The sequence below is a fragment of the Kwoniella shivajii genome, chromosome 4 (assembly GCF_035658355.1).
Source record: "Kwoniella shivajii chromosome 4, complete sequence".
Lineage (NCBI taxonomy): Eukaryota > Fungi > Basidiomycota > Tremellomycetes > Tremellales > Cryptococcaceae > Kwoniella > Kwoniella shivajii.
In genome coordinates, this window is record NC_085911.1 from 695,664 (window position 1) to 721,112 (window position 25,449).

General features: G+C 42.8%; 9 protein-coding genes across 9 annotated transcripts; 3 read left to right on the forward strand and 6 right to left on the reverse strand.

The window, feature by feature from the left end:
* Window positions 1-225: 225 nt before the first annotated feature.
* On the reverse strand, window positions 226-6,095 carry IL334_003233 (uncharacterized protein; the record flags this gene model as incomplete). The annotated part of the gene is made up of 13 exons (XM_062934969.1): window positions 226-273; window positions 402-634; window positions 706-778; window positions 861-1,874; window positions 1,934-2,045; window positions 2,102-2,731; window positions 2,806-3,776; window positions 3,825-3,962; window positions 4,010-4,067; window positions 4,118-4,245; window positions 4,298-5,513; window positions 5,586-5,871; window positions 5,930-6,095. 13 exons carry the CDS (start codon window positions 6,093-6,095, stop codon window positions 226-228), a joined length of 5,073 nt encoding a protein of 1,690 aa, XP_062791020.1.
* A 1,502-nt stretch (window positions 6,096-7,597) lies between these two features.
* Window positions 7,598-11,640, reverse strand: IL334_003234 (uncharacterized protein; the record flags this gene model as incomplete). The annotated part of the gene is made up of 10 exons (XM_062934970.1): window positions 7,598-7,849; window positions 7,953-8,778; window positions 8,848-8,854; window positions 8,920-9,869; window positions 9,926-10,395; window positions 10,467-10,653; window positions 10,714-10,788; window positions 10,883-11,092; window positions 11,152-11,258; window positions 11,317-11,640. The coding sequence occupies 10 exons, from the start codon at window positions 11,638-11,640 to the stop codon at window positions 7,598-7,600; spliced, it is 3,408 nt and encodes a 1,135-aa protein (XP_062791021.1).
* A 351-nt stretch (window positions 11,641-11,991) lies between these two features.
* IL334_003235 (uncharacterized protein) lies at window positions 11,992-13,340 on the forward strand (the record flags this gene model as incomplete). Its single annotated transcript, XM_062934971.1, has 5 exons — window positions 11,992-12,027; window positions 12,099-12,315; window positions 12,438-12,534; window positions 12,725-13,207; window positions 13,289-13,340. The coding sequence occupies 5 exons, from the start codon at window positions 11,992-11,994 to the stop codon at window positions 13,338-13,340; spliced, it is 885 nt and encodes a 294-aa protein (XP_062791022.1).
* Window positions 13,341-14,324: 984 nt separating this feature from the next.
* On the reverse strand, window positions 14,325-15,549 carry IL334_003236 (uncharacterized protein; the record flags this gene model as incomplete). Its single annotated transcript, XM_062934972.1, has 5 exons — window positions 14,325-14,433; window positions 14,493-14,579; window positions 14,650-14,875; window positions 15,030-15,210; window positions 15,277-15,549. The coding sequence occupies 5 exons, from the start codon at window positions 15,547-15,549 to the stop codon at window positions 14,325-14,327; spliced, it is 876 nt and encodes a 291-aa protein (XP_062791023.1).
* A 348-nt stretch (window positions 15,550-15,897) lies between these two features.
* On the reverse strand, window positions 15,898-16,206 carry IL334_003237 (uncharacterized protein; the record flags this gene model as incomplete). Its single annotated transcript, XM_062934973.1, has 2 exons — window positions 15,898-16,113; window positions 16,204-16,206. 2 exons carry the CDS (start codon window positions 16,204-16,206, stop codon window positions 15,898-15,900), a joined length of 219 nt encoding a protein of 72 aa, XP_062791024.1.
* Window positions 16,207-16,875: 669 nt separating this feature from the next.
* Window positions 16,876-18,334, forward strand: IL334_003238 (uncharacterized protein; the record flags this gene model as incomplete). The annotated part of the gene is made up of 5 exons (XM_062934974.1): window positions 16,876-17,367; window positions 17,471-17,633; window positions 17,688-17,838; window positions 17,906-17,996; window positions 18,050-18,334. The coding sequence occupies 5 exons, from the start codon at window positions 16,876-16,878 to the stop codon at window positions 18,332-18,334; spliced, it is 1,182 nt and encodes a 393-aa protein (XP_062791025.1).
* Window positions 18,335-19,550: 1,216 nt separating this feature from the next.
* IL334_003239 (uncharacterized protein) lies at window positions 19,551-21,095 on the forward strand (the record flags this gene model as incomplete). The annotated part of the gene is made up of 5 exons (XM_062934975.1): window positions 19,551-20,145; window positions 20,211-20,411; window positions 20,478-20,668; window positions 20,758-20,981; window positions 21,050-21,095. The coding sequence occupies 5 exons, from the start codon at window positions 19,551-19,553 to the stop codon at window positions 21,093-21,095; spliced, it is 1,257 nt and encodes a 418-aa protein (XP_062791026.1).
* Window positions 21,096-21,517: 422 nt separating this feature from the next.
* Window positions 21,518-21,934, reverse strand: IL334_003240 (uncharacterized protein; the record flags this gene model as incomplete). Its single annotated transcript, XM_062934976.1, has 1 exon — window positions 21,518-21,934. One exon carries the CDS (start codon window positions 21,932-21,934, stop codon window positions 21,518-21,520), a length of 417 nt encoding a protein of 138 aa, XP_062791027.1.
* A 717-nt stretch (window positions 21,935-22,651) lies between these two features.
* IL334_003241 (uncharacterized protein) lies at window positions 22,652-23,248 on the reverse strand (the record flags this gene model as incomplete). Its single annotated transcript, XM_062934977.1, has 1 exon — window positions 22,652-23,248. The coding sequence occupies one exon, from the start codon at window positions 23,246-23,248 to the stop codon at window positions 22,652-22,654; it is 597 nt and encodes a 198-aa protein (XP_062791028.1).
* Between the last annotated feature and the right edge of the window lie 2,201 nt (window positions 23,249-25,449).

Genomic DNA, 25,449 nt, shown 5'->3' on the forward strand with positions numbered 1-25,449 from the left:
ACATAATATTCATATTTTGAGAATTCATGATAAATTCTAGCTCAGGATCAACCGAGCAAACGATATGACTAACCCAAAAAGAAATGAGGATATCCATATCTATATACAAGACCATCCGATATTGAAAGCGAATATCCATAGTGGAGAAACAACGGAAGGTATTTTGTCATAGACGAGGTATCCAAGCGAAAAAAGCATATACAAAGTAACAAAATTGTCCATGTTTCAGTTGATCCGCATAATCGAGCAAAGTTGAGTGATTCTAGCAAGAATCTGATCGAGGAGAATGGTCAAGTAAAGGTAAATCAGAAGCACTAAAAACAGTAATCCGCGTCACTCATAAGCCTCAATTCGCAATCTTCTTTCGTACCGCACGAATATGGATGTAACCCAAAACTCACCTTTAACAATCGCTTATTCACTTTCGTTTCAACCGCTTTATCCAACTGCCTCTTTAGACTATCCACTTGAGCTTGAGCAGCTTGTAACGAATCTCTATTTTTATGACCTTCTTCAGAGAACCTAGAAGCTTCTTCTCTTCGAGCGTTCAACTCTGTGATATGCATGTTACACGTATCGGTTAACTGTTTAAGTTCTCTCTTTGATTCATCGAGATGGGCTTTGAGTTTCTCTCCTACAAGTCAAGTAAAACCGATCAGTAAGATAACATGATCCCGGTTGCATGGTGAAGTAAGATTAACTTACTTGACTTGGTCGATTCACGTAAATCATAAGTCAAATTAGTAACTTTGATCTTTTCTTCCATCAACTTGTTTTCCTAGAAAAGGCATACAGTCAGTCATGGATTCACTATTTGACCATGCGACAATCTGACGACTTCAAGAAAAAATCGGACTTACAAAGTCCTGCATTTTCTTTTTGATCTTACCAACTTCTTTTTTCAAATCTTCTTTTTCGCCTAATAATTCCTCTTTTTCACCTACGACTTGATCTTTCTCATTTATCAATTTTGAGATTTGTTCTTTATCTTTGTCGATGGATAAAGCGACCGAAGCGTTATCTGACTGTGAATGACCGTGACTTGAGGAACTTTGCCTTGGGACATAATCGCCAGTATCTGTAGATATCTCATCATTCGTGGGAGTAGGTGAAACGGGACCAGATCTCAAATTACCCATCGAAGTCTTTCTGGAGGGAATGGGTGGAAGTGGCGTTGTGGGTGGTGGACCTTGAGGTGGTGGAATGGTAGATTTCCTATTCAATTTGAATTCTGATTCCATCAATTTCTTTTTCAATTCTTTATTTGAACTTTTCAATTCTGAGATAGAACTTTCCAATTCATCTTTTAATCGTTCCAATCCAGACCGAGTTTTCGTCAATTCCCCAATCGATTTAGCATCACTGTTCCTTTGTAAAGCGTGCTCATCTCTGATTCTCGATAGTTCAAATAAAGCTTGATCAGCTTTCATCTTGAGTTGCCGACGTTCTTCTTCGCTTTCGGTAAGAGATCGTTCCATCTCCTCAGCGATGAGGTCGTTCTCAGCGTGCATACCTTTTACTGTCTCATCATGGGTACGTCGGAGATCAGATATAATAGTGCTATGCTTGTGCTTTAGAGACTGTAGTTCTTTTCGGTGAGAGGATTCGTTGAACTCGACGGTTGATCGAAGTCTTTCCAGGGCCGCCACATGTTCAGTTTGGAGGATGGAGATGGTTCCGGAATGTCCTTTGATCAGCGAGTGCAGCTCTTGTGCGTGCTCTTCTTTCATCTTATCTAGCACTGTGATGCCGATAGCTGAAGATTTGGGTGAAGCAGAAGGTACAGAAGGGAACGCTTGAGCCTTTTCGGAAATGAGCTGATCTCGTTCTTTCTTTAATTCCTCGAGCTCAGCAATTTTCGTTTGGTCGACGTGCTAATCACATATTGTGTTGTCAGGATTTGCTTCCCACCCAGGATTCAGTCCAAGCTCACCTTATCGTACAGATCCTCTTTAAGCTTATTGTTAGTTCTCTGCAAGTCGGCAATCTGGATGAATTGCTGCTCGATGATCTTCTTCTGTGATTCTTCTTTATCGACCATTTCCCTATTGACCGTCATTATTAGCAGATAGTCTCACCAGGCGGGATAGTCAAGACTCACTTCATCAACTCGTCAATCTTGATTTGGGCTTCGTTTTTCTTTTCTCCGCCATTCTCAAGTTGGTGAAGGGTATCCTTTAGCTGACTGAATCTTTTGACGGATTTAGGTGATAATCCACCTAGTTCAATCTGGCCTTTATCTGATACTCTCAGTCCACTTCTGTCGTAGCCATTACCGTCAACATGAGTTGCGTCAAGGACAGCCACAGTGGGTTTCGGGCTATGAGGTAAGGGTATATTGATAGGCAGGGTGTTGGATTCATTGTTTCTGGGCGTTTTCACCGGGATTGTGGGTATAGGTATTAGGTAGTTGTTTTCTTGTGCACTAGTATTTAGGGAGGGGATGATGTGCTTTTGTTCTCTGAGATTCTCTTCTAATTGACGTATATACTCTTCGCGATCTTTCAGTTCTTCGTCCCTTTCTTCGACAATACGATGTACAAACTTGAGTTCCGCTTCTAGAGACTGACTTGATCTAGAAGGTTTCAGAGTGTGTATCGAATTTGTCGGAGAAGGTGAAGATAGTAATAGGCTATTACTTCGACTATGCGATTGTATAGGTGTCCATGAAGCGCGCGGTGATGTACCCAATGATTGCGCAGAAGATAGCTCCTGCGAGAGCGATTGGGGTCTGTCGGATATTACATCATCTCAGCTGATTGTCACGTCTTGAGTTGTGTGCTGCCCCTCGGTCGTGGTACTCACCTCATTTGCATCGAATCTCCGTATCCCCTCCCTCCTCGAAAACCCTGACCTGATTCACCTTGGACCTTTGTAGCCGACAAGATAGGCATCGAGCCTCTTTTCCTTGATGGAGAAGATGATGACACACTATCACGCGGAGTCTGGAGAGTTGTTTCAGCTTCACTCAAGGTCTCCTCTTCATCTTCCATTGTAGGTAACGTCGGTGAAGGGGTAATGACACCGCCCGTCTCAGTATTGCCGATCTTAGATTCCGATAATTGTGTTGTGAGATGAGCAACCTGGGATTCGGCACTACTGTATCTTTCAGAAAGCTCTCGTAGTGCTCTCTTGAGCTCTTCGACTTCATATTCGCTGTCGACTTTCCTTGATCTATCCGCGGTGTGAGTTGTCTCAGGCGGTGTGAGCTCATGTGTTGCTTTGGGGAGTGTGCCTTTCATTGTTACTGAATCGGAGCCTTCTTTGACGCTTTCGGGAGAAGATGAAGCAGCATCAATGCTACTGGCAGAAGAAGTCTGCATGGAAGCGAGTCTTGATCGCAATTCCGCTTGAAGAGATTTTTCTAATTTGACACTCTCAAGCAATTGACTTCTCTCTTTCTCCTCGAAAGCAGATTTCTCTTCTAAGTCTCTTTCGAGCTGCAATATCCGATGGTCCCTTTGATCGAGGTCCTCAAGAAGGATCTTGTTGTCCTTCGTAGTATCCAATAACGCAATATGAGCTTCCAAATCCCGATAAGCAGCTTCTCTTCTTTCAGCCTCTTTCTCTTGCTTCTCCACTTGGGAAATCAGGTTGCTCGATCGGGTTTCGGATTTAGATAATCTAGCTTCAAGTTCCGTGGTGTGTTGATTCAGAGTAGCGTTGTTTTCTCTAAGTTTGACGATATCTTTCTTCAGTTCTGCGACTACATCGGAATGTGAATCCTCTTTATCGGAATGAACTTTCAGCTTGGTCTCAAGATCTTGAATATATGCCTATGACAGGCATCAGCTAAATCATAATGTCGGGACTTGTACGCTTACCTCGCTCGAAGTGTTGCGTTCTGTAAGTTTGGCAAGCCTACTCCTTAGCTCTGATACATAGATCTCATTTTGGAATTGTCTGTCTCTTGCTCCTTGTAGTTGACGGCTTTGGTCTCCACACATCTCGTTGATAGCGGACTGAATATACGTCAACATCGTCCTTGATCTATCAAGCAGCAACTCACCAACTCTCCTCGCAGCTCGTCGAGCTGTTGATTGAGAGCCGATACTACTTTCTCGTATCTGTAACACTCAGTCAGCTAGCGACTAGCTGGAGCATTGAGTGAGCTCACTCCAGAATGATCGGCTCGACCATATCGTTGAATCTGTTAGAAACATCATTATCTACCGGTTCTCTACTTCTTAGCTCGCTAGATAATCGCATATTTTCACTACATTTCTGAAGATATCGATCGTACAGCTACATTCACAAATCAGCTACAGCTCACTGTAGTGAAGGACGATGAGCTTACTTCAGTGTGTTCGCGTTGTAATTCCGCCAACCTCTGAATCAACTTTTCACTTTGTTTTATACTTTCTTCACTTGCTTGAGTCGAATGACCATTTGTAGAATTGGATTTACCATCTTCTTCTAATATAGCCAATTGTTTCCTCAGTTTCAGTACTGTACTTTGTAGATGTTCTACATCATCCCAACCAGCTTCAACTTGATTCACTTTAGTTGTATTCTTGATGTTTCTAGCTCTCGAAGCGTATTTTATGGTATTGATAGTTTCACCTATATTAGCTTCTATTGGAGAAATACAGGCTATCATAGTGGTCAATGAGTTTCCACCGATTGAATCTTGCAACATTCTAGTAAGTTTTGAATCTCGATATGGTACATGGCCTTTTGCTTTGACTGGATCACATAAAGTCGAAATTACGTTTCCCAGTGCTAATAAACCTGAGTTAATGGAGATTCCTTCTTTCATTCTATCACCTTGGGCGGCTGTACGTTTCAATCTTTCTGAACCTGCCAAATCGACCATATTGAATTTGCTTGTGGTGATGACGAATTCATGTGAGGAAGGTGAAGGGGGAGGTGGAGGCTGCATTGACATTGGTCTGGAAGGTGTTGCTCTTCCAGAAAAACTACTTGGCGGTCCACTTTTTCCACCAGAAGGAGTGGGTGACCGTGGGCCTCCTAGTCCTGATCCTGGTAATCCGATTGTTGACGAAGGTCGTCTCAACTGACGTGTGGGAGTTTCACTCCTGGGTATACCAGATGTGGGTGTAGTTGGTCCGATTCTTTTCTTTTGAACCAGTGTAAGAGAAAAAATAGCATGACTTCTTGAACTGCTGGCGTTCATAGTTGTTTCTCCAGTTTTTCTTCTTTCCGAACCTTCTTGTAAAAGCTGCATGACCTCTTTGAGGGATTTTACTTTGATTTCTCTGACACCTGACCAAACGATGCGTCCGTCTCTTTCCTCTCGAATAGAAATCGCTAGTCCTGTACCGGAGAGAAGATCGATTATTTCCTCATTGTACAGCTCAAGGAAACTCAGTCGACATTCCCAAGAAGCGCCAGGACCAGACTGTAGCCTTATTTCTTCGGCTCTGTCAAATATCGTATGAACCGTACGTGGAATAAGACCTGTTCGAGGAGTGAATTCTGCTCCTGAATAATCTATATCTTCACCTGTTGTTCCCATTGAGTATGATTTTCCTGAACTTGTCTGACCGTATCTACAGTGAGGAAGTAGGCATCAGTTGTTGCTCGTTCTAGTGCTTATAGCACTCATCTCTGATTGCACTCACGCAAGGAAAGTAACATTGTGACCTTTGATGAACTCGTCAACCGATTCTTTGCTTGTAGCATCATACAATTCCGTCTGAGTAGCTTGTTCTCCCAATACATGATCAAATGTGAATGTTGGATGTCTCTTGATCCCTCCTGCATGGGATGTACCTACGGCTTGACCTGCTAAAGCAGAAGGATCGACATCAAGTCTGACTTCTGACGGGGAAGTGGGATGGACTAGGACAGTGCGAAATCGAGGTGGTACGCTCGGATCATTTGGATCTGAAGGACGTATACGTAAGACTGCGCATGTTTCATTAGTAGTCAATCATGGGATATGCAGGAGATGATTGACACTTACCAACTCTAACATTCTTTTCTGAGCTTTCGCCAAGGGTACTAGTCGCATCACTACTGAGTCTAGGTCTAGTCTGACCAATCGAGGAATGTGGTCGGGAAATCGCAGATGGTGTTGGTGACATGGGCGGAGAGAGGATAGAGCTAGAATATCGTTTTGACATTGACATTTTGAGCTATATGCGTGTACTGCAGATTTTAGTATCGACGAGGTTGTAGTTGTAGGTGAGCTGACGTTTGAGAGATCGTTTTAGGTTTTATGAAGTGACAAAAGATCTCGCCACTCTGTTTTGAGTAAATCGTTGGTCAATCTTGGTATATGGGGAGATTGAAAGAGAGGGAATTCGGATGATACCGAAGGAGCAATCAGAAAAAGAGATGAGACGACTGGAAGGACGGGAAAGTATTCAAGGGGTTGAATGAGTGTTTGTACAAGAAAAGAGTACCTTTGAAGTTGTAAGACAAGGAAAGGGGACGGGAATGGGAGGACTAATCAATAAGTGAGTATGTCCCATCGATAGAAACGATAGGAAGGACGAGATGGGAATAACCAAGAATCAGGCTGAAGTAAGAGGTCATACTCACGATGAGAACAACAATAACGATACTGTGTACACGGACACACTTTTTGTCTGTTTATTTTTATCCTGCTAGGAGTGACGCTTTGACCACTTTGTGATTATATTGGTTTATTCTCTGCTGGTGCTCCTTTTTGATATTTTGCAATTCTTCTTAACACCCTTTTCAGGTACCTAAGCTCTCGATCTTGTGTCTGGTTCTCGCACTGATTGAGCAGAGTCACGGATCCAGTCAGCCATAGAATTTGTTGCTCGTTGCGAAGACGAGGGGAGGGGTGTGAGTCTGATCGGGATAGTTAGCGATTAATGAGTTGTTTCGATTGATCTTCTTCCTATCCATTTAGACTCACCTACTTTGACGACCGATCAATCACTTCTCACTTGAAATAGTGTCTAGACTTGATGATTGTTGTCTGATTAGATTACAGGCTATGAATGGATGTTTCGTGTTTAATGTTTTGGTTTTGGTTTTGGTTTTGGTTTTGTCTTAGATAACGATAACAGGATGGGACAGCTATATCCTTCTGCCCCTCCGGTGGATCAAAGTTTTCTAATCTGCACTGGCGTAAGATACCAGGCCTATGGATTTTACTATCTTTAGGCAATGGTTTGATACTGTCTTCAATGTGTAGTTTCACCAAATTGACATCCCCTCGAACCCAAGTCCAAGGGGAACTGACCATTTCATCCACTCATACCTTCCATGCGATTGGTTTGTCAACGTTGCTGTAGGTGCTGTTTCCAAGGAGAGTTCAGTTTCAGATCTGCGGTTGACACAAGGAACGACCAGATCATTAGAGGGATCTACCAGATCAAATATGCGGAATGTTCTGTCGGTAATGTTGGGTTCCAAGATGTTTTCGTCTTTTTTTACGGTTCAAACTTCCCAAGGCACCGTTTTAGGTAATTTTCCCGTAATACCATAAGTTTGCGATTCCAGTCGACTAGTGGTATCTTCGTGCATCCATGAAGCATATATGGTACGACCGGAAGGTAGAGATTGTATGACTGAGATCTCGATGAGATAAAGTCCGGTGTTATACATAAATCCGATACACAGACAATCAATACAACAGTATATCACTCCATTACACTCAAATCCCCTGATTTTTCCATCTCCCTTCCCTTTTCTCAATTCCATTTCCCAACTTGAGACGTAAGATCAAATCAGCCAGATCATCACCTTGCCCCTTTCTCAAATGATGTTCATCTTGCTCCTCATTGAGTAGAACATGTAGATCATTCTCGGTCTTTTCGCCTTGGTCTCCTTGTCCGTCTTCTTGGACTTCTTCTGGTCTAGGTTTATCTTTCGTTGTTCGAAGAGATAATCGTTCTAGTGCATGTAACTATCATTCGAAATATACACAAATTAGCGTGGTAACCCTTCGTTCGATCATGCTGTCGAGAATCCGCGCGAGCCCTTAACCGAAAGAGGCCATCATTACTCACAAAAACTTTCTCCTTTTCATTCCATTCTTTTTCTAACTCTTCTATCTGTTCTTTACCATCTTGCCATCCTTTGGCCCCTCTTTCCACCTCGACCAATACTTTACCCAGATCCAATACTAAACTCAACAGCGCCATCAGGATCTTGTAGGTCACTTGTTGTCCTGGCGATGATCCTAATAAACAAGCACTCAATATCTTATCTAATACCAAATTATGATACAGAATGATAGAATGGGGAGATTGGAGTTGATGTAAAAACATCAAATCCTCTTCTTCTCCTTCATTGCCATCGCCATTATTCTCAAGTCGAGCTTCATCGTCGTAATCCTGGATCTCAAAGAATTCATCTTGACGTGAAGTAGGCGATGAAGGTCTACTGTCATTCTCCCCAGACGACATTTTGTCAATCTTCAGATTTTCTAATCGCTTTTTCAGGTTTTCCCATTTATTACCTATTGCTCCATCAACCACATACCTTTCGAAAGATTTGACAACATGTGACATTCTAAATCTGAGGATCTGTACTCTTCTTTCGATATTCGATTTCGTTGGGAATAAGGTCCGTATCTGCCTTTCTCTACTTTTCTGAAGAGTTCCGCGTGATGTCATCTTATTGTGACCTGAATCCACACCTGATTTCCGTGGTTCATCGATCCATTCGGATTGATGGAGAACGTTCCAATACATCGATCGAAGGACCACTTGACATCGAGATAGTCTTAGCAAGAGATTATGGATATGTTGGTATTTTTGCAGTAATGAAGGTGGTAAGAGATTTGAAATCGATGGCGGAGGTGAATACGATAAATATAAGAAATCCAGTGCTCTGCAAAGAACGTCAGCGATCAAACATCTCGCTCTGAGAATTCTTTGCTAGGAAATAGAAAATACTGACTCGATGGCTAAGATGAGAAATAGCAACCCGATATCAGCCTTTTACTCTTGACTGTACAATCAGCTAACTCACCTTGTGGATCTAACCATTTTGCTCGTCTACCTTTATCATCCTCATCTAATTGTTTGATAGCGAAACTTACTCTATCTTCGACACCTTCCCACACGGGACCCTTGTCGACCTTGTTACCTTGTTCAAGTAGAGTTGTACGCAAAGCATAAGCCAATTCCGAACCACCAGGTGGCCATTTCGATCTTTCACTTAAACCTAAACCTAATCCGATGCCCCATTCTCCTTCTGGCAATTCACCTCCCATGCCTTGATTATCATTCGATAACCCTAATCTAGCACGAGTCCTTGCTCTTCTACCCAATCCTAAAGCTTCGCCTGCTCCCGCTGAATCTTTACCAAACAGAGCTGATGAAGCTCTTTCAATGAATGAGACATCCCCTCCTAACCAGTATGAATGGAGTATATCCAAATGATCAAGGAAACGTAAATCATCAAGGTAAAGCGACACAAGTGAAGTTGACACCAACCTCGAGTGACTCAACAGAGACGACAGTAAATGCGTGGAAACGAATATGGGCAGAGTGGGACTGTCATGTGGCAAGAGTGGTTGTTTCGAATGCAGAGATAGGAAAGAATGTAATTCTTCAAGTGGAGTTGGTGCCCATAGATGAGACGCCTCATCGGGTCTCGTGGTGGGATTGAGATGTGTTCCGGGAGATTCGTTGAACAGGCTCCAGAGGATGTCGAGTTCAGGTACACCACTCTCTAGTATCGTCTCTCCAGTAATAGTCTCTGCTCTGTGCGCCTCTTGGAGGTCAAGCGAAAGTGAAGGGGGAGATGAGAATTCGATAGGTATTCGTTTCCGTTCTTTCCCGCGACCAAGAGATAATCTCAATTTTGGAGAAGATGCTGAACCTGATAATGGTCTCGCACGTTCTCTGTTGATATTTCGCCAATGATCGACCTTTTTCTGTACTCTTCGAGCGTGAGATTTCATCTCGTTTGACGTGCTAAGATCTCACAATCAGAATCGATCTCCCAGGCGATGGTGGAGACCCGGACTTACTCCGATGAACCGTCACTCCAGTTCAATTCAGCTTTCAATCCCCATTCGCCTGAACAAAGAGGATGACCGCCAGCTGAAGCTTCTCTAAGTAACCTCAAGTTTTTTCCAGCTTCGAATAGTGTTTTCCTATCCGATTTAGGTATAAAACTAGGCATTTTCTTCGAAGAAAAGCTGTATTGCCAAGTATCACTTCCAGGTGACGAAGAACGCGTTATACCCAAATCGGACCAAGGTTGAGAGTTCGAATCTATGTCTTCATCTTGTACAGCAGAATTCGATACTCCTACCCAAGAATGAAGTAAAGTAAGGAATGGTCGAATTGATTTACTGAATAAAAAGGCTAATGCAAGTGATAAAGGAGTTTGCTGAGATGTCGATGTCGATAGGGAAGCTAATAGGTGGAAATATAGATGACTTAGGAGAGAAGGTGCTCTTGAGGGAAGAGATGAAGCTTCTGAAGTCGATAAAGGCTTTCCAGATAAAACGTATCATTACTATCATATACAGAAGCAGGTGATTTCGTGAGATTTCGTGAGCTTACCCAACACATGACTTCACATAATATCTCTCCTAGTTCTCGGACATCTTTGGTTGCTCCTATCCACTTTATCCAGCCTGCCTGTGACTCGGCTAGACTTTCTTCCACAGCAGAAGTCAGACGTTGTTTGATGAACGTCAGGTAGGTTGAAAGAGCATGTAAAAGTGCGTGATGGGTTGGTGTCAATGGTCTGCGATATGCCAATATCAGAAGCATTTCTCGTGATTGAATGTTTAATTGGGAAACTCACAGGATGCTCTGAGAATCAACAATTATCTCTAATCTTCTGATAGAAGTTCCGATATCCAGGAACCTTTCCATCATACTACTCATATGCATATCAGTGTTTCCTGATCTTCTCGCCACAAGACGGTTTTTGCATATGACCTATGGTAAGAGGAAAGAGAAAAGGAACATACGACAATGAAGTCTTCCTTTCGACGCCTGCGGATCTACCACCTTCTTCAATCCAAGTATACTTGGCTTTTTTAGTACTCCATTTGAGACGTTCAGTGGTGACGGTACCCAGTGTGGAGCGCATCATTATTTCCAATAACATTCTGGAATCGTTTACAGGTGTAGTTCCAGCAGACTTGCTTAGTTTAGGCAGTGCGATTGGGGGCTCTAACCTAAAGCATCAATGAAAATAAGGTGAGTGACAAGCTGTGCTGTATGACAGAGAACATACGATGTTATCAAGGCATCGAAAGTGAACGTCGATTTCTCAGACAAGAAAGGGGTACGTTCGGTTCTACCATGGGAAGCTGATTGGTGATAATTCCATGTTCTCACAGGCTACAACAGCTTGTAAGCTATCCTTTCCCTGTAGAGCAATGAAAGGCCTCCAGCTTACCTCGAATGTCTTGTATCTACTAGGTCCAGCTTCAGGTTGTTCGATCGCTTTTCGCCATATATCTCCATCCTCTTCAATCGTTCCTGCAGGAAGTACTGATCCGACGTCTTTAGCACATTTGGTAGGTGTAAGAGGTATGTCTAGATCTTGCAGATCATATCTTGATGTCCCTCTTAAACTACCCATGAGTCGCTCAGGACCAGAGATATGATCGTCCAACGGTGGAAGGACAAATCGAGGTTCCACATTTGGTAAGTTTGGTTTCGACGAGAGTGTCCGTTCCCCCATCAAGGGTAGTGGAGCCAAAGGGAATAAGGTTGTCATACTTTGTATAACGGTGCTATAGGATACTCATCCTGGTAGATCAGAGCCACATGTGAAAGAGCAAAATCAACACTCTCTTGTTCTCAAAACAAAACAAATGTAGACGCGAAGGAAGTGTGTTCGTAAATTCCATGTTGTTGACATGCCACGTGGGAATGATATGCACAGAATGATCTAAGGCACGGACCATTTTTATTTTTTCCAGAGAGAGCGGCAATGTCGATTCTGAAGTTAATATCTTGCATTTGATCATATTGTCATTCTCTTACAGTCGCGACAACTACCAATTTCAAAACTTCTGTATACTCCAAATACAAGCTATACTATAAGACTGGAGACGATTCCTACAAGATGTCAAGACCAGAAGAAATCTCCCCTCCCGAAATCGTGGGTTTTGTCTGATCCATTAGTTCTCTCCAATCATGAGAGTGAATATGTGCTGATGAGAAATAATGTAGTTCTACGGAGACGTAGAAGCTACCAAATATACAGCTAACACACGAGTGAAATCAATTCAAGCTCAAATGACAAGAAGGGCATTGGAATTATTAGCTTTACCTGAAGATGAAACTGCTTTTGTTCTGGATATAGGATGTGGAAGTGGTTTAAGTGGTGAATTATTAGATGAAGAGGGACATGTTTGGGTCGGAGTTGATATCGCTCCTTCAATGTTAGGTGAGTGACGGACTGATTCTCAATCTAGATAAAAGAATGGATATGACGGGTTAGAGGGTGACCTGTGTATCAGGATAAATCGCAAGTGAACTCAATTACTGATTCAGCTTCACTCATTTTAGAGGTCGCTCTGGAGCGAGAAGTGGAAGGGGATCTATTCTTACATGATATAGGGCAAGGTTTCGGTTTCAGGCCAGGTACTTTTGATGGTGCTATTAGGTGAGCGAATTTCGTTCTTCTGTATTTCATCTTGGTCGTAGCCCTCTAGCTATGTCTATCATTGCGGTAGTGTGACAATCGCTTTGATGTAATAATCACCATGACACTGATTGATGAATGGTCATTTGGCTACTCCTTACCCTATCATATATTCTTCTGTTATGCGTGCTGATGATATCTCAACAAACAGCGTCTCAGTCATTCAATGGCTCTTAAATGCAGACTCCTCATCACATTCTCCACCACAGAGATTAAATCGTTTCTTTACAACGTTACATTCATCATTAAAAAATCCATCAAGAGCTATATTTCAATTTTATCCATCATCAGATGATCAAGTTTCCATGATTGTAAACGCGGCTCAAAAAGCTGGTTTCGGTGGTGGTTTAGTTGTTGATTATCCAAATTCCAAGAAAGCAAGAAAAATGTATCTTTGTCTAATGGTTGGTCAACAAGAAATACCAAAAGCAATAGACGGAAATGATATCCAAGTTGATGAATCACATTCTTTGCAAATGGAGAAAAGGAGAGAAGAAATTAGGAATGAAAGACGACGAAGAAAAGACACTTCTGCTTCATCATCGGGTAAGAAGAAGAAAGGAAATAAAGATATTGATCCAAAAGAATGGATTATGAAAAAGAAGGAATTATATCGGACGAGAGGGAAAGAAGGGTAAGTCAATTGTTTTGGACTCAAACCTGTGTAATTCGAAAACATGAAGACTAATGATTTTATTTCGTTTTGAACTCTTAGTGTCCCGAGAGATTCAAAATATACAGCAAGGAAAAGAAAGGTTTACTTTTAGTAGTATCCTTCTCTCGCATATGTTCGATTCTCTTCCCACGGTTCCTTGTATTGTCCTTTGCACTGTCTTAGCATGTATAATATGATGATTGTCGATGACTTTGGCAAGGAGTGAATATCAAAGAATTTCAAACGCTGGAAGTCAAAGAAAACAACGCAAAAGGCTATATTCCATCAACACTTTCAACTTCTCTTCAGTGCCATACGCGGAAGTCATATGATCGAACGTATTTGGTGCTATGCATGTTCATCTATCTGTACGTATGATACGTCCTATTCCTTTAGTCTTACGCTGTCCCCTTCCATGCTCCTTTGTGCACCCGTTGTATGTGTGTATCGCATTTATACAATTACATCCCCTTGCTTGCTTTTTTACTTTGAGAGTGACTACTTAGATGATAAGCGGGTATCGATATTATGCTTGGTTTCATTACTCTTCGATCTCGGTTTACTAGAATCCAGGGGAGTCCTTCCCTTGATTATTCACATGAAACTTTCTCATCTCTGGAATGGAATTACAATTTTTGAAATTGGAAGTAGAATACAACTTTTGTGTGTCGCTCAGGTTGAAGATTGAAACATTTGAGGTAAAACTGTAAAAACGAAAAATTAGAAGACTTGCATTCTTGCATTCTTGCATTTGCATATGTGTTTGCATTTACTTTCCTTCTTTGAAGAGACGAGAAATCTTCTGTGATATGTGCAGAGAACAGAGTTGACATTGTCGCATAAATCAGAACTTTGCAAGATCTTGCTTTGTAAGATTTGACTATTGAAATCTGGCAATTGGCTGTTTTGTTCTCATTGAATATATAAAGAGTGAATTTCATTTTTCATAGAGCAGTTTTTAGAGTTTGATTATTTAAAGAAGGAGAAAGACTAAGGCAGCACGTAGAAGTTTTGTTTTTGAATTAGGAACATATTTTTTGTAATTGTCTCCTTGATCCCTTTTGAGAGAAAACGGCGCGATAAATCCAGGGACAACTTAATATCTTGTAGCTTCAGGGGCAGGAGCTGCACCGGATGCAGACTCGTAATCTCTAGGAGCTCTGGATCCTCTATCGGGAGAAGCGGAGTATCTTGGTCTTCTGGGGCTATTAGTTTATACTTCTATCAGCTACAGCTCAACGAAGCCATAATCTATTTGACTCACCTGGGAGATCGTCTTCTAGAATCGTATTCCTCCCTCTTGGGTCGACTGGAGTACTCATCGTAATCCCGTCGAGGGGCATGTTCGTCTCTGTTGATCAAAGGAGAGCGTAGATCAGCAAGGCTCTGTGGGTTGAGGGCGAATGATGAGAATCACTCACCGGTCCCTGTATCGCTCTCTGTCGTCATGACCGTGTCTAGGAGCTCTGTTGTCGTAACCACCTCGGCTGTCATGTCCGCCCCTGTTGTCATAACCACCGTGACCACCTCCTCTTCTGTTATCGTATCCACCGCCACCGCCGTAGTCTCTTCGTTCGTATCGGTTGTCATAGCCTCTGGGAGGGGGATAACCACCGCCTCCACCTCTTCGATCGTATCGATCATCGGCTGTACGGATAAATTAATTGACTGGTAAGCAATTTGACCTTTTTCAATTGTGAATGGACATTATTGAATATTTATTTAAATAGAGTGATTTGAACTTTTTTCATGGTGTTCAAGATAAAGATGGAAGTGGATGAAACAGAGAAAATTGATTCACTAGCAGGTCTTTTAACACCCATATATTGTCCTGGGGTAGGAGCGTGAGGCTTTTGAGTTGCAGAATAATCGACTCTGATATTTCTACCGTGTAAGTCTAAACCGTTGAGTTTCTCGATGGCTCGAGTAGCATCTTCGATAGTTCTCATGGTGATAAAACCGAACCCTCTGGATCGATCAGTCTATTTAAACAAAAACAAACCCAGTCAGCTGAATCATCTCCTTTCATAAGGGGCACATTAGCTCACTCGTTGATCGTAAACAATGACAACTTTTTCAACATCACCGTATCTCATGAATTCGTCTTCGAGATCTCTTTCACGGGTTCGAATGGATAAACCAAATACACCAAGAACGTTATTGGGCTCAGCTGTGCTGGCATTGTTTTGAGGGGCAGATCTTCGAGGTGGGTAATCGCGTTCTCGTTCTCGTTCCCTCTCACTGGGATATCGTGGATCCAATATAGGTGGATAAGGTTCATATAAAGGAGATGGAGAACGACGCGGATAGGAATAAGTCATCGTGCGATTAGATATTCAGCAAGTGTAGTTTTAGTCGCAGTTCGCGCAGTTGAAAGGGAATAAATGAAACAAGGAAGTGGTCGATGCAGATTGGGATATTTATATAGTGGGAATTGAGAAGAACATATAGAAGGAATGTCAGCACAAAGAACGGATATGTCTAACAAAGGAGGAAATGAGGAAGGCTTCCAAAATGCGTTCGAAGGACCTCACGTCCTCAATCCTCAATCTCTGTTCATCTTCCCCTAGATCATCCATCTCTCCAACATGTTACAAACGCGGTGATTCCTTTCTTGGCGAATCTCGCGTTTCACCCTCTATAAAGTCTTGGGAAAAGGATCGAAAGACTCACCCGTTTCCTTCCCTGCCTCCCCTCTCATAATCACCTCCACCGTTTGAACCTCCGTTGCTTGGTGGAGGACGAGGTGCATCGCCTCCTCTAGGACCAGAAGGTGGCGCTCTCTCAGCGTATGTATCGGTAGAGTAAGATGCTCTAGGAGGTGGCGAAGGGGATCTGGGTGCCCATGTTTCTCGAGAAACAGGTGCGTTTGAAGATGAGAAATCCTATTTGTCATTCACAAAGGAAGAAATCCTCAACAAGTCAGCTCCTGCGTGGAAGCCCCCGTACCAATCACAGCTGGAAGATGTGCTTACCATTGTGTGATTAACTTATCGTATGATCTGATCTACTGAACAGCGTGTATGAAGAATGCAGATTGATCCAAAATGCTAAACTGCTCCATCGACTAATTGACTATGAGTTTTTTTCCATTTAAATCAAGAACATTTCATCATTCTCTGATGAACCGAGTGTGGCACTTGTTCACCCCTCTCCATGCTTGTCAGTCTTAATCAAGGGGCCCATTTAAAGAGAAGAAACGCGTGTAAATTGATTCCGCTGAGGATCCTTTCGTTTTGTGTTCATGCGTTTAACCGGGGTTTCCCAAAGTGATATTTCATGGATATGACGGAGTATCACCTTGACTCTTCTCTCAAAGACCACACATACATCATCAGCTATATACCATCATCACTCACTGTCAGACAACGGTAATCATTCAATAGGAATTTCAGCAGAGAAATCACTTCGAACACAAGCACCCTGTACCGTATACCTCACACAACGACTGGGAAATAAGAAGTTGATGCTCAGTGCCAACCGCTGAGACCGGCTTGACTGTCTTAGAATCTGAACTGTATCATACGAACATAGCATTTCTTTGATCCTTGCTTTGTTGTTCTCCTGCGTTCGAACATCATAACTGCTGGGCTTCATCCATTACTCAGAGCTGCAAATATAGAAGTTGCCGAGTCACCGAAAGCAACATGTCGTATGATTCACCCGCACCAACTCCTTCACCTCACCACACGACATTCGATACACGACTAGCATATATACAGTCTCAAGGATCTTCCATCCCTTCCTCTTCTTCCTCAGCCACCTATCAGCCTCGTCAATCATCGACATCCTTACGCCCGCCTGCTCTAGCATCACATCCAGGTTGTGTTTTATGCAGTTTGGTAGCTTCTTCATCTGAACAACCATCCTCTACTTCAGCGAATAATTCACCAGGGGTTAAAACATCTCTATTGCCACCTACGAATACAAATGAATCGAATTATCATGAACCATTTGATAGAATTAGAAGTCCCTCGCCAATATTAGCGACGAGACGGTCAAATGCATCTGGAAAAGAGGTGGTCCATCAAGATTCAGAGGTTACAGTTTATAAAGCTCAAGGTAAAGAAAGTTTGTGCAGTGATGGTAAACACCTGATAGTGGTATTGAATAAACACTTGGAGAACGTGTATGATTTAGTGAGTTCTACTCTTCTTTCGTCTGCCCATTTCAAGGACTGCGCCGCAGTTCACTTTCAACATACAAACACAATTCAGTTGGAGCTGACTGTTGCATCAATAGGGGCCCTCAGATGTTCCGCTCTTGAGTCATATAATCGAACTGTCAAATCGCTTGCTTGGGTCTTTGCCTGCACAAGCAAACAGCTCATCTAGTGATGCTGAAAGAGGCAAAGGGAAGGGAAAGGAGAACGATGTCCGAGTTGGTCTGGTTGGAAGTGTCATGAGTGAGTCAGAATGCGGTTTTGTATCGGGACACAATGACTCAATCACGTGCACAGAGGACCCGCAGTGCCCCCATGCACATCTTCACGCTCATGCTATGCTTGGTCCCGTGGATACTTCTCTTCCGGGCGCTTCGTTCTGGAGGAGAAACGTAGTATTTGGTACTATGAACTGGTGGGGAATTGAGGATCTAAGAGCGGAAATCAGGTGAGCTCGCGGTTGCCTTTTGGCTACCACGAAAATCGTACTTTGGCTGACGTGGATCTATCGTTAGAGAGGAAACGTCGAATAATCGTGTTAAATCTGGTTATCAGCATAGAGATAGAGCCCCTATTGATAGAGTGCCTGATGCTGGATCATTGGCTGTAAGTTGATATCAGTTTGATTTACCCCGATCCAAATTAATGTCACTTGATAGGGTCTACCGAATGCGTTGGATCCGTCAGATTATCAGGATCAGTCATCACCTTCGCCAACTAAGAAACCTGATTCCCTAATTCGATCACTTTCCAAGCGCCCAGCTACGGGATCGGCAAATTCTTCAACGGAAGTGGTCAGTACACAATCGAAAGGTAAAGTTTCAGAAAGGCAAGATGCTGAACCTCGTCCGTCCGAAGAAGGTGATGAGGGGTATGTCGCTGTTGATCTGAATGAAATATCTTCAAATCCTACAAACAGAGTCGAAAGGGGTGGGAGGATATAAGACATGTTTGACCAGCATCGGTATGTCTGTAGGAGTACTCAGTGTCACCATATTCGGATGAGCATGAACCTCGACTCGATAACATCCACCATCATAAGTCAATACACAAATCATATTCATCATTGTAGTCATTCGTCATAAATGTGCATGTAATCTCACAGCTGTGAACTTTCACATCATCCCATGGTAGGATGTGCCACATTACCAACCACAACTGTGTACATGACGCGCTCAGAGTTGATGCGCATGATTTTGATTTTTGATTTTTGATTTTTGATTTTTATGAATGAGGAACAAAAAAGCGAAAAAACAATAAACAAAGCCACTTTTTTAGGGGGAACCCTGTATATTCAACCTGTCCAATGCGTTATATTGATTTGTTTCGGAATACAACACGAGTCATCCCCTCAAATGACAAGTGGAGTCATACCATCCCACGAGTAAAGAATGCATAAGGACGGTATGGATGCATGCCAAGAATGCAGTGCTCATGTTCTCGATTGTTTGCACAAGGAAAGGGTCGACAAAGGCAAAGGAAAGGAATGAGCCAGTTTTCATTTAGATCAGGTTTACTTTCGGGCGAGGCTTGATAACTTCATAAATAATTACTTTCGTAGTCTTTTCATGCATTCTGCAACTCAACATCATCAAAAATTGTCATCTATATCTATCATCTTCAGCATCTTCTTCCAACTCATCATCATCACCATCACCACCACGATTCTAGACTCGACTGAATAAGAAGAAGAATAAAGAGAGAAAAAGGGATTTAGAATCAGAAGCAAAGAAACGAAAAGGACAAGGATCAAAGCGTTGTGTCTGAAACGAATAAGGGAGAAAGAATAACACCGTGCGCAGATTCTTTTCTAAGAAAGTGGACTAAACAAATCGTAAGTGGAATGATCCCTTCTTTCTCCCTCTACTCTTCACTCTGATCACTAATCTCATCTCCCACTTCCCCATACCCATCTCATCACATCTTCTCAACGCTCATTTCCATATCCCCACTGGATAACGTGAACAATACCAGGCTGACTTGTGTTCTCGTCGTTGGTCAACATTACAATCGCATCCTTCTCTAAACAGTAACGTCTGTTTTTGAACCAACCCAATCACATTCCTTACATCACCACGCTCTCTTTTCATCGATTGATAAACACCAAAAATAAAAACACAACATAAATAACATCCTATTTCATTAATCAATATTCCAAATATGATCACCACACCATTATTGACGCTGTTCCTGATCCTCCCTTCCCTCGCTTTGGGTGGCCACAATGATCGAATGGATGTACGACATATCAGGCAACGTAATCATGCTCGTGCTGCCGCCGTCCAAGAATCTGAATCCCACATGCTTAGAAGGGAGTTCAATGAAGCTGTGGAACACAAGATGGCAAGGAAGTTATCCAATGCCGAATTCGCTAAGAGAAAGGTAGATGGAGGCCAATGTAGACCTAGAAACGCAACTTCTCCAACGACTTTGACTAGAAGTATCTCAGCTTCAGCTACTGCTTCTTCAAGCGTTACCTCGACTGTGATTTCTTCTGCTTCTATCACTGTCACTTCAGATGCGGCAAGCTCGACCTCGACCCAAGATCAAGTCACTACTGAAAGCTCGACCTCAACCTCAACTTCAACCCAAGACCAAGCAACTTCAACTTCTTCAGCCGAATCTACAGCTGCAACTGGTCAGACTTTGTACTCCTCAGGCGGATCTTCCGGTCACACACCTAACGGAAACAAAGCAGGTGTCAGCGCAGGCGATTCTTTGGCCTGGTTGAGTGGTAAATTAGGTTGGTGGTATGGTAAGTATCACCTCTTTGTTCGCTCAAATCCGTTAGATTGACTGATCGGTCTTTGCCTTTTCCAGATTGGTCCGCTACACCTTCTGGAAGTTGTGGAAACGCTGTTGCGGTACCTATGATCTGGGGTGGTGGTACTGCCGACGGGGATGATGCAGCTCGTCTCGCTGCATTCAAAGCTTTGAGCTATGCTCCTGAGTATATCATCGGTTTTGAAGAACCTGACTGTGCGGCTGGTTCAGGTAGTGCAGGATTGGATGTAAACACAGGTAAGTCAATAGGAGTATATTATCGTTCAAAGACCAGTCGCTGATCTTTTTAACCCCGCATTGCAGCGATTTCCATCTGGAACGAATACGTCGTGCCTAAAGGAGAAGCTGGATCGATTCTCGTCGGACCTTCTATGTGTAAACAAGCTGCCGAAAGTGGATGGTTGGGTCCTTTCATGGCTGGTGTTACCAGAAAGCCGGATATCATGAATATCCACGTCAACAAGAACTCGGCTGCTGGTATTAACGCCGATATCGTGAGTGATTCCTTTGCCTTTCTGCGATCTTGTTGTGCCTCCTGGTAAGGCATTTGGATTTCAATGCTGATCTGAGTGACGCACTGCAGGATCACTATTATAACACTTACGGATTACCAATCTGGGTGACTGAATTCGCTTGTGTTGACGATTCAACAGGTTTCGTACCATGTACAGACCAATCTGAGATTGATTCGTTCATCCACACAGCGGTCGACATCTTTGAATCTGATTCTAGAATTGCCGGTTATGCTTATTCAAACGGTTATGGTTTGGGTGATGTTTGGCCTATGGTGTCCAACGGTCAACTGACGTGAGTACCTGAGTTGGCCTTCGAACCATTTGGATCTCAAGCTGATTGTCGATTTTTTACAATCACAGTGCTTCTGGTCAAACCTATCTATCGGCTTTGAGCAAATACCATTAAAATTGTTAGCGAAAGAATCAGCCTCGTTCGAAATCTACAACCATCTATCCTCCTCAACTTGACGTGATAAGTCTCCTAGTCTTCTCCCTCTTTTGTTTGATTTTATTGGTGTGGATACCCCTTAGTAAGATGATTACCCGTATTGCCTTGATAAACCCGGATTGTGCAAGAATTGAATGGACGTATCACGTTGATCGGATATCATTAATTAAAAAGGACGAGACGTTGTTCGGAATGTATATACCCTGTGTGGATGATACAAAATCGTAATCAAATAATAACGTGCTGTCCTGTTTGTCATCTGCAATCCTTTTCCCAAAACGATCTGATCCACGAAAGAATCTCGTATGCTGACGTGATTCTATAAGTTTGGATTATGTTAGGGCTGCTAGATCACGGTATAACCCATGCTGTCAGCACGGTCATGCTCGTGATCCAGACGTAGTGGACGAACATACAGCTCTAGATTCATCTTCAGTCTTTTCCCAAGGAGGTGTACCATCACCCCAAGGAGGAGTGGTTTTTTTAGGGAAATTCGTCCCATCATACCTATATGATCTGAGTTCCACTAAAGTGGATCCGTGATTTTCGTATCCGGCATCCTTTGTAGCTTGAATAATCTCCTCTTGAGATCTCGCTATGTCATCTAAGAGAGCTTTTGTCTCGGTGAAATAACCTTCCGTGCGAATGATATCGTTCTCATCTCGAATTTGGATTATGATTTGATTGGTGGTTGTTCGAGCTATGAATACGTATGTATCCAGATTATCTGATGCATATTGATCGAGTTTGAGGGCAAGTGGCTTTTCATAATCGATGACTTGGTCGACGAATCCCATTTTACCTTGACGATAGTGGAATAAGATGATATTGGAATTCAGGAAACGTTTAATGCGATGAGGTGGGATCTGTGTGGCGAAGGAATTGCGTGTTTGTTGGTGGCGACGTGCGGGTTGTTTGAGTAATATATGCTCTGATAGTGGTAGATCGCTTTGATGGCTTTATTGAATCCATAGATACATGATGGGAGAAAGAAAGAAGACAGGAGATACAAGAAGACGGTTGAAAACGGTTTGTATGCGACAAGTCGGTGTCACCGTCGTTCTTTGGTGCGCTTTTGAAGAGAAACTTTGATCGACGATCAACTATATACACACAGCATTCGGTCATCACGCCGGTTGACCGACAAATGTAAATCGGTGAACAGGATTTGTCTCATTAGTACTGCATTGGAATACTTGCACGTATGCAGAGAAGGCCGTTATGGTGCTTGATTGGATGGAGTTTACAGAGTCGCTGTCAACATGTTTTATACTGTATGGGAATTCGCATTCATACCAGCATACATATTTATGTGAGCAAGATGATACAGGACTGATACTAACAGAACAACAGAAGAATTGGATCATACAAAAGAAGAAGGTACATTGTAAGACGAAAGATATTGAAGTATCAGGATTAGTGATTTTACCAAGCAACTCTGGACAGCTAATACTGAAGGTTATGTTAACCCTACAGGGATCGATCATTTCCTTATCAGCTCGATTCCTGCAGATTCACAGAAATATAAATGGAAGACTCACTCTTTGACATGATTTCTGCCAGTAACACGCGCCACCTGTGTAATAACATCTTCGACATCCAAGTACGACGCAACTCAATCTTGTAGAGCAAAATTGACCACAGAGTGAAACTCTTTTCGTTAGATGTTCGTTGATATCCCTCAGACAAGTTCTACACGGTTGGCAAACCAGCCTTTTGTTCAATCCTCCATCGATATCATGATCTGGATGATATCTATAACCTTGCAAGTCTTCTAAAGAGCTACCTTGACCTTCCATACCAGAAGCAATGGTAGATTGGATGATTGATAAATGCGCATTGGATAAATCTTCTTCTAATTCAGGTGTAGGGGTGAAAAAACCTTGGATTCCAACGGTATCATCTTCAAATTTGATTTGTATAATAATCTTATCATCATGAGTTCGAGCGATGAAATCATATGTATCAGGATGATCGTTAGCGTATTGATCAATCTCAACTGCTAATGCTTTCTCAGATTCGATGACCATGTCAACATAATCACCCAGGACGAAAGTGGCAAAAATGGAGAAAAGAAGGAGGAGCAAGGGGGTGAAAAAGATGGATCGCATCCTTGTTTAGGTTGACTAAACGCTATTGCATGATCAGCCCAGAGAGACCTTGTCATCCAAGAAAGGATCTAGATGTAAACTCACTGTGAGCTGACGTCGAGGTATCCAAGTGAAGATAAGAGTCAGTGAGGAGGAGAGTTGGGTTGTAGAAGGAAATAGGTATGATCGTCATGCCATATCCTCGTTACTTTATAACCTTTTCGTATTCGTCGCACCCGTATTTCAACCAGCAAGAGATAAGACACTGAAGCACTGCAAGGAGGAGAAATGAGCAGACCGGTCACCCGAGTCATGTTCACTTGAGAATCTATGTGTTTCCTGTGTGGATGCCATCAAAGTCTGAATGAAGATCCCTTCCCTTGCGGTCAAGCGGTTATTCGGTCAAAAGCGCAGAGCTTGTCTCGACACATTGATAGCATTTGATTGGATTTTTTCCCGCACTTATCAATGATCTGGCCGCAGATCAGCTGGTGACATTGAGATCCTCGAAAAGATTGTTCCCTTTTGGAGCAAAATCAGACAAACACTCGGTCAGCCGGTCAGAAGTCGTCAATATGTTCATTAACGTGGGTAGAAAGTGTAAGTGTTTTGCTGTCACGAATAGTCAGCCGAGAACAAGTCATCTACCTGTAAAAGCATCCCCAATATCATCGAGTTCTGCGACAACGTTGCAATTGGCTGCAAGTGACGATTGACTATACTCCAACAGTGAATACCCTCAAGATTGTGAACTAAAGGAGGTTCGGGGTCTTCTCGTCAGGGTGACAGCGGCTGCGAGTGAGTGTCAATCTCACCTCACCAAAAGATCACCCTCATATAGAATCAGGCAAGGTTGTACAGTATGAAGATGGGTTTGATTGTTCACAGGAATTCGCTCTCGCTGAATTCATCAAAGAGATCATGATCGCCATGCGAACAAGGATTTCTTCCCTTCAATCCGCCAATCACTTGCTTATGACAACATTCATCGGGCGGATCATGCTGTCATACGGCACGCAGGTTGATCCGTCTAGTCTGTATAAATGAGGCTGCCTTCACAAAATAGGCGCCATAGAGCTGCTCTGGTGGGCAGGTCAAGTTTGCACGAGCCTTGGGTTGGAATTTCATCCGCGAACGGCACACATATCTAGTTATACAGTTGATTTGCTTGCGAGATCTTGCTAAAGTAACCTCTTCTTGCCTTCCTAACGAAATCAGTATACGCGATACCGAGCAGACGCTCTGAGCTTGGCATCAAATACGGGCTGTTTCTGATCAAAGTCAAATTACTCTGGCATAAGACTAGGGAAGACAGCATCTATACGATCAGTCCTTGCTGTGTTTCCGAATACCTCTTGAACAAAATGACGACTCATATTTTTAATCGGCGACAAGTTCATTCTGTATGTTACTAATACCTTTGTTATAGTGATGGAATTTCTGATCTTCAGACCTCTCGATTTCGCGCGTTTGACTTGTAATCGGTTCACAGCGTAAACTCGTATGTATGCTGTATGTTGCATCATGTTGCATCATTGATGCAACTAAGGAGGATTGTAGGTATATTAGTCAATCTCCTAGCTCAGCGGGATGGATGTTACAAGGTATCAGTACTGCTTGCGCCTCTACGAGCACACATTTAATGTGGCGGAATATCGATCGGTCCCCGGACCTGGCAGATACTCCGTCACTGCTCGTGATGGCTTCATGCCGTTAATGTCGATAAATAACGAGAGAAACGCAAGATCATTGACTTAATTAGTCAGTACTACAGTTGAGAAATCGCATCTTTCATACCGTACACATACGGGATGTGAACAAGATGAAAGAAGTACGACGAATTGTAGTACCTGATGAGTCACGATGGGCACATTTGTCATCCCGATGACTAGATTGGTATACCTCAATCATGTCAACGACTAATGGAGGAATGTTGACTCATCTCTATTGACTAAAATGATACAATCAATCTAGTGTTTCGACTTTCTTAGCAAAAGTAAATCGATTGCCATCGGATCGAGTTGTAAAAAGTTTCCATACAGACCGATCGATCTCGCTGACGATGAAATGAAGATGAAATGATCTGACAATCCCACGATTGCTTGCTGACAGCTACAGCAGAGAAGATCTGCGACGGAAGCTTAGCTTGCATTCGTGTGTTCGGACCATCCAACCCCGGCGAGGCGGACCTCGCTTGGACAGCTCCGACGGAAAAGTCGTTC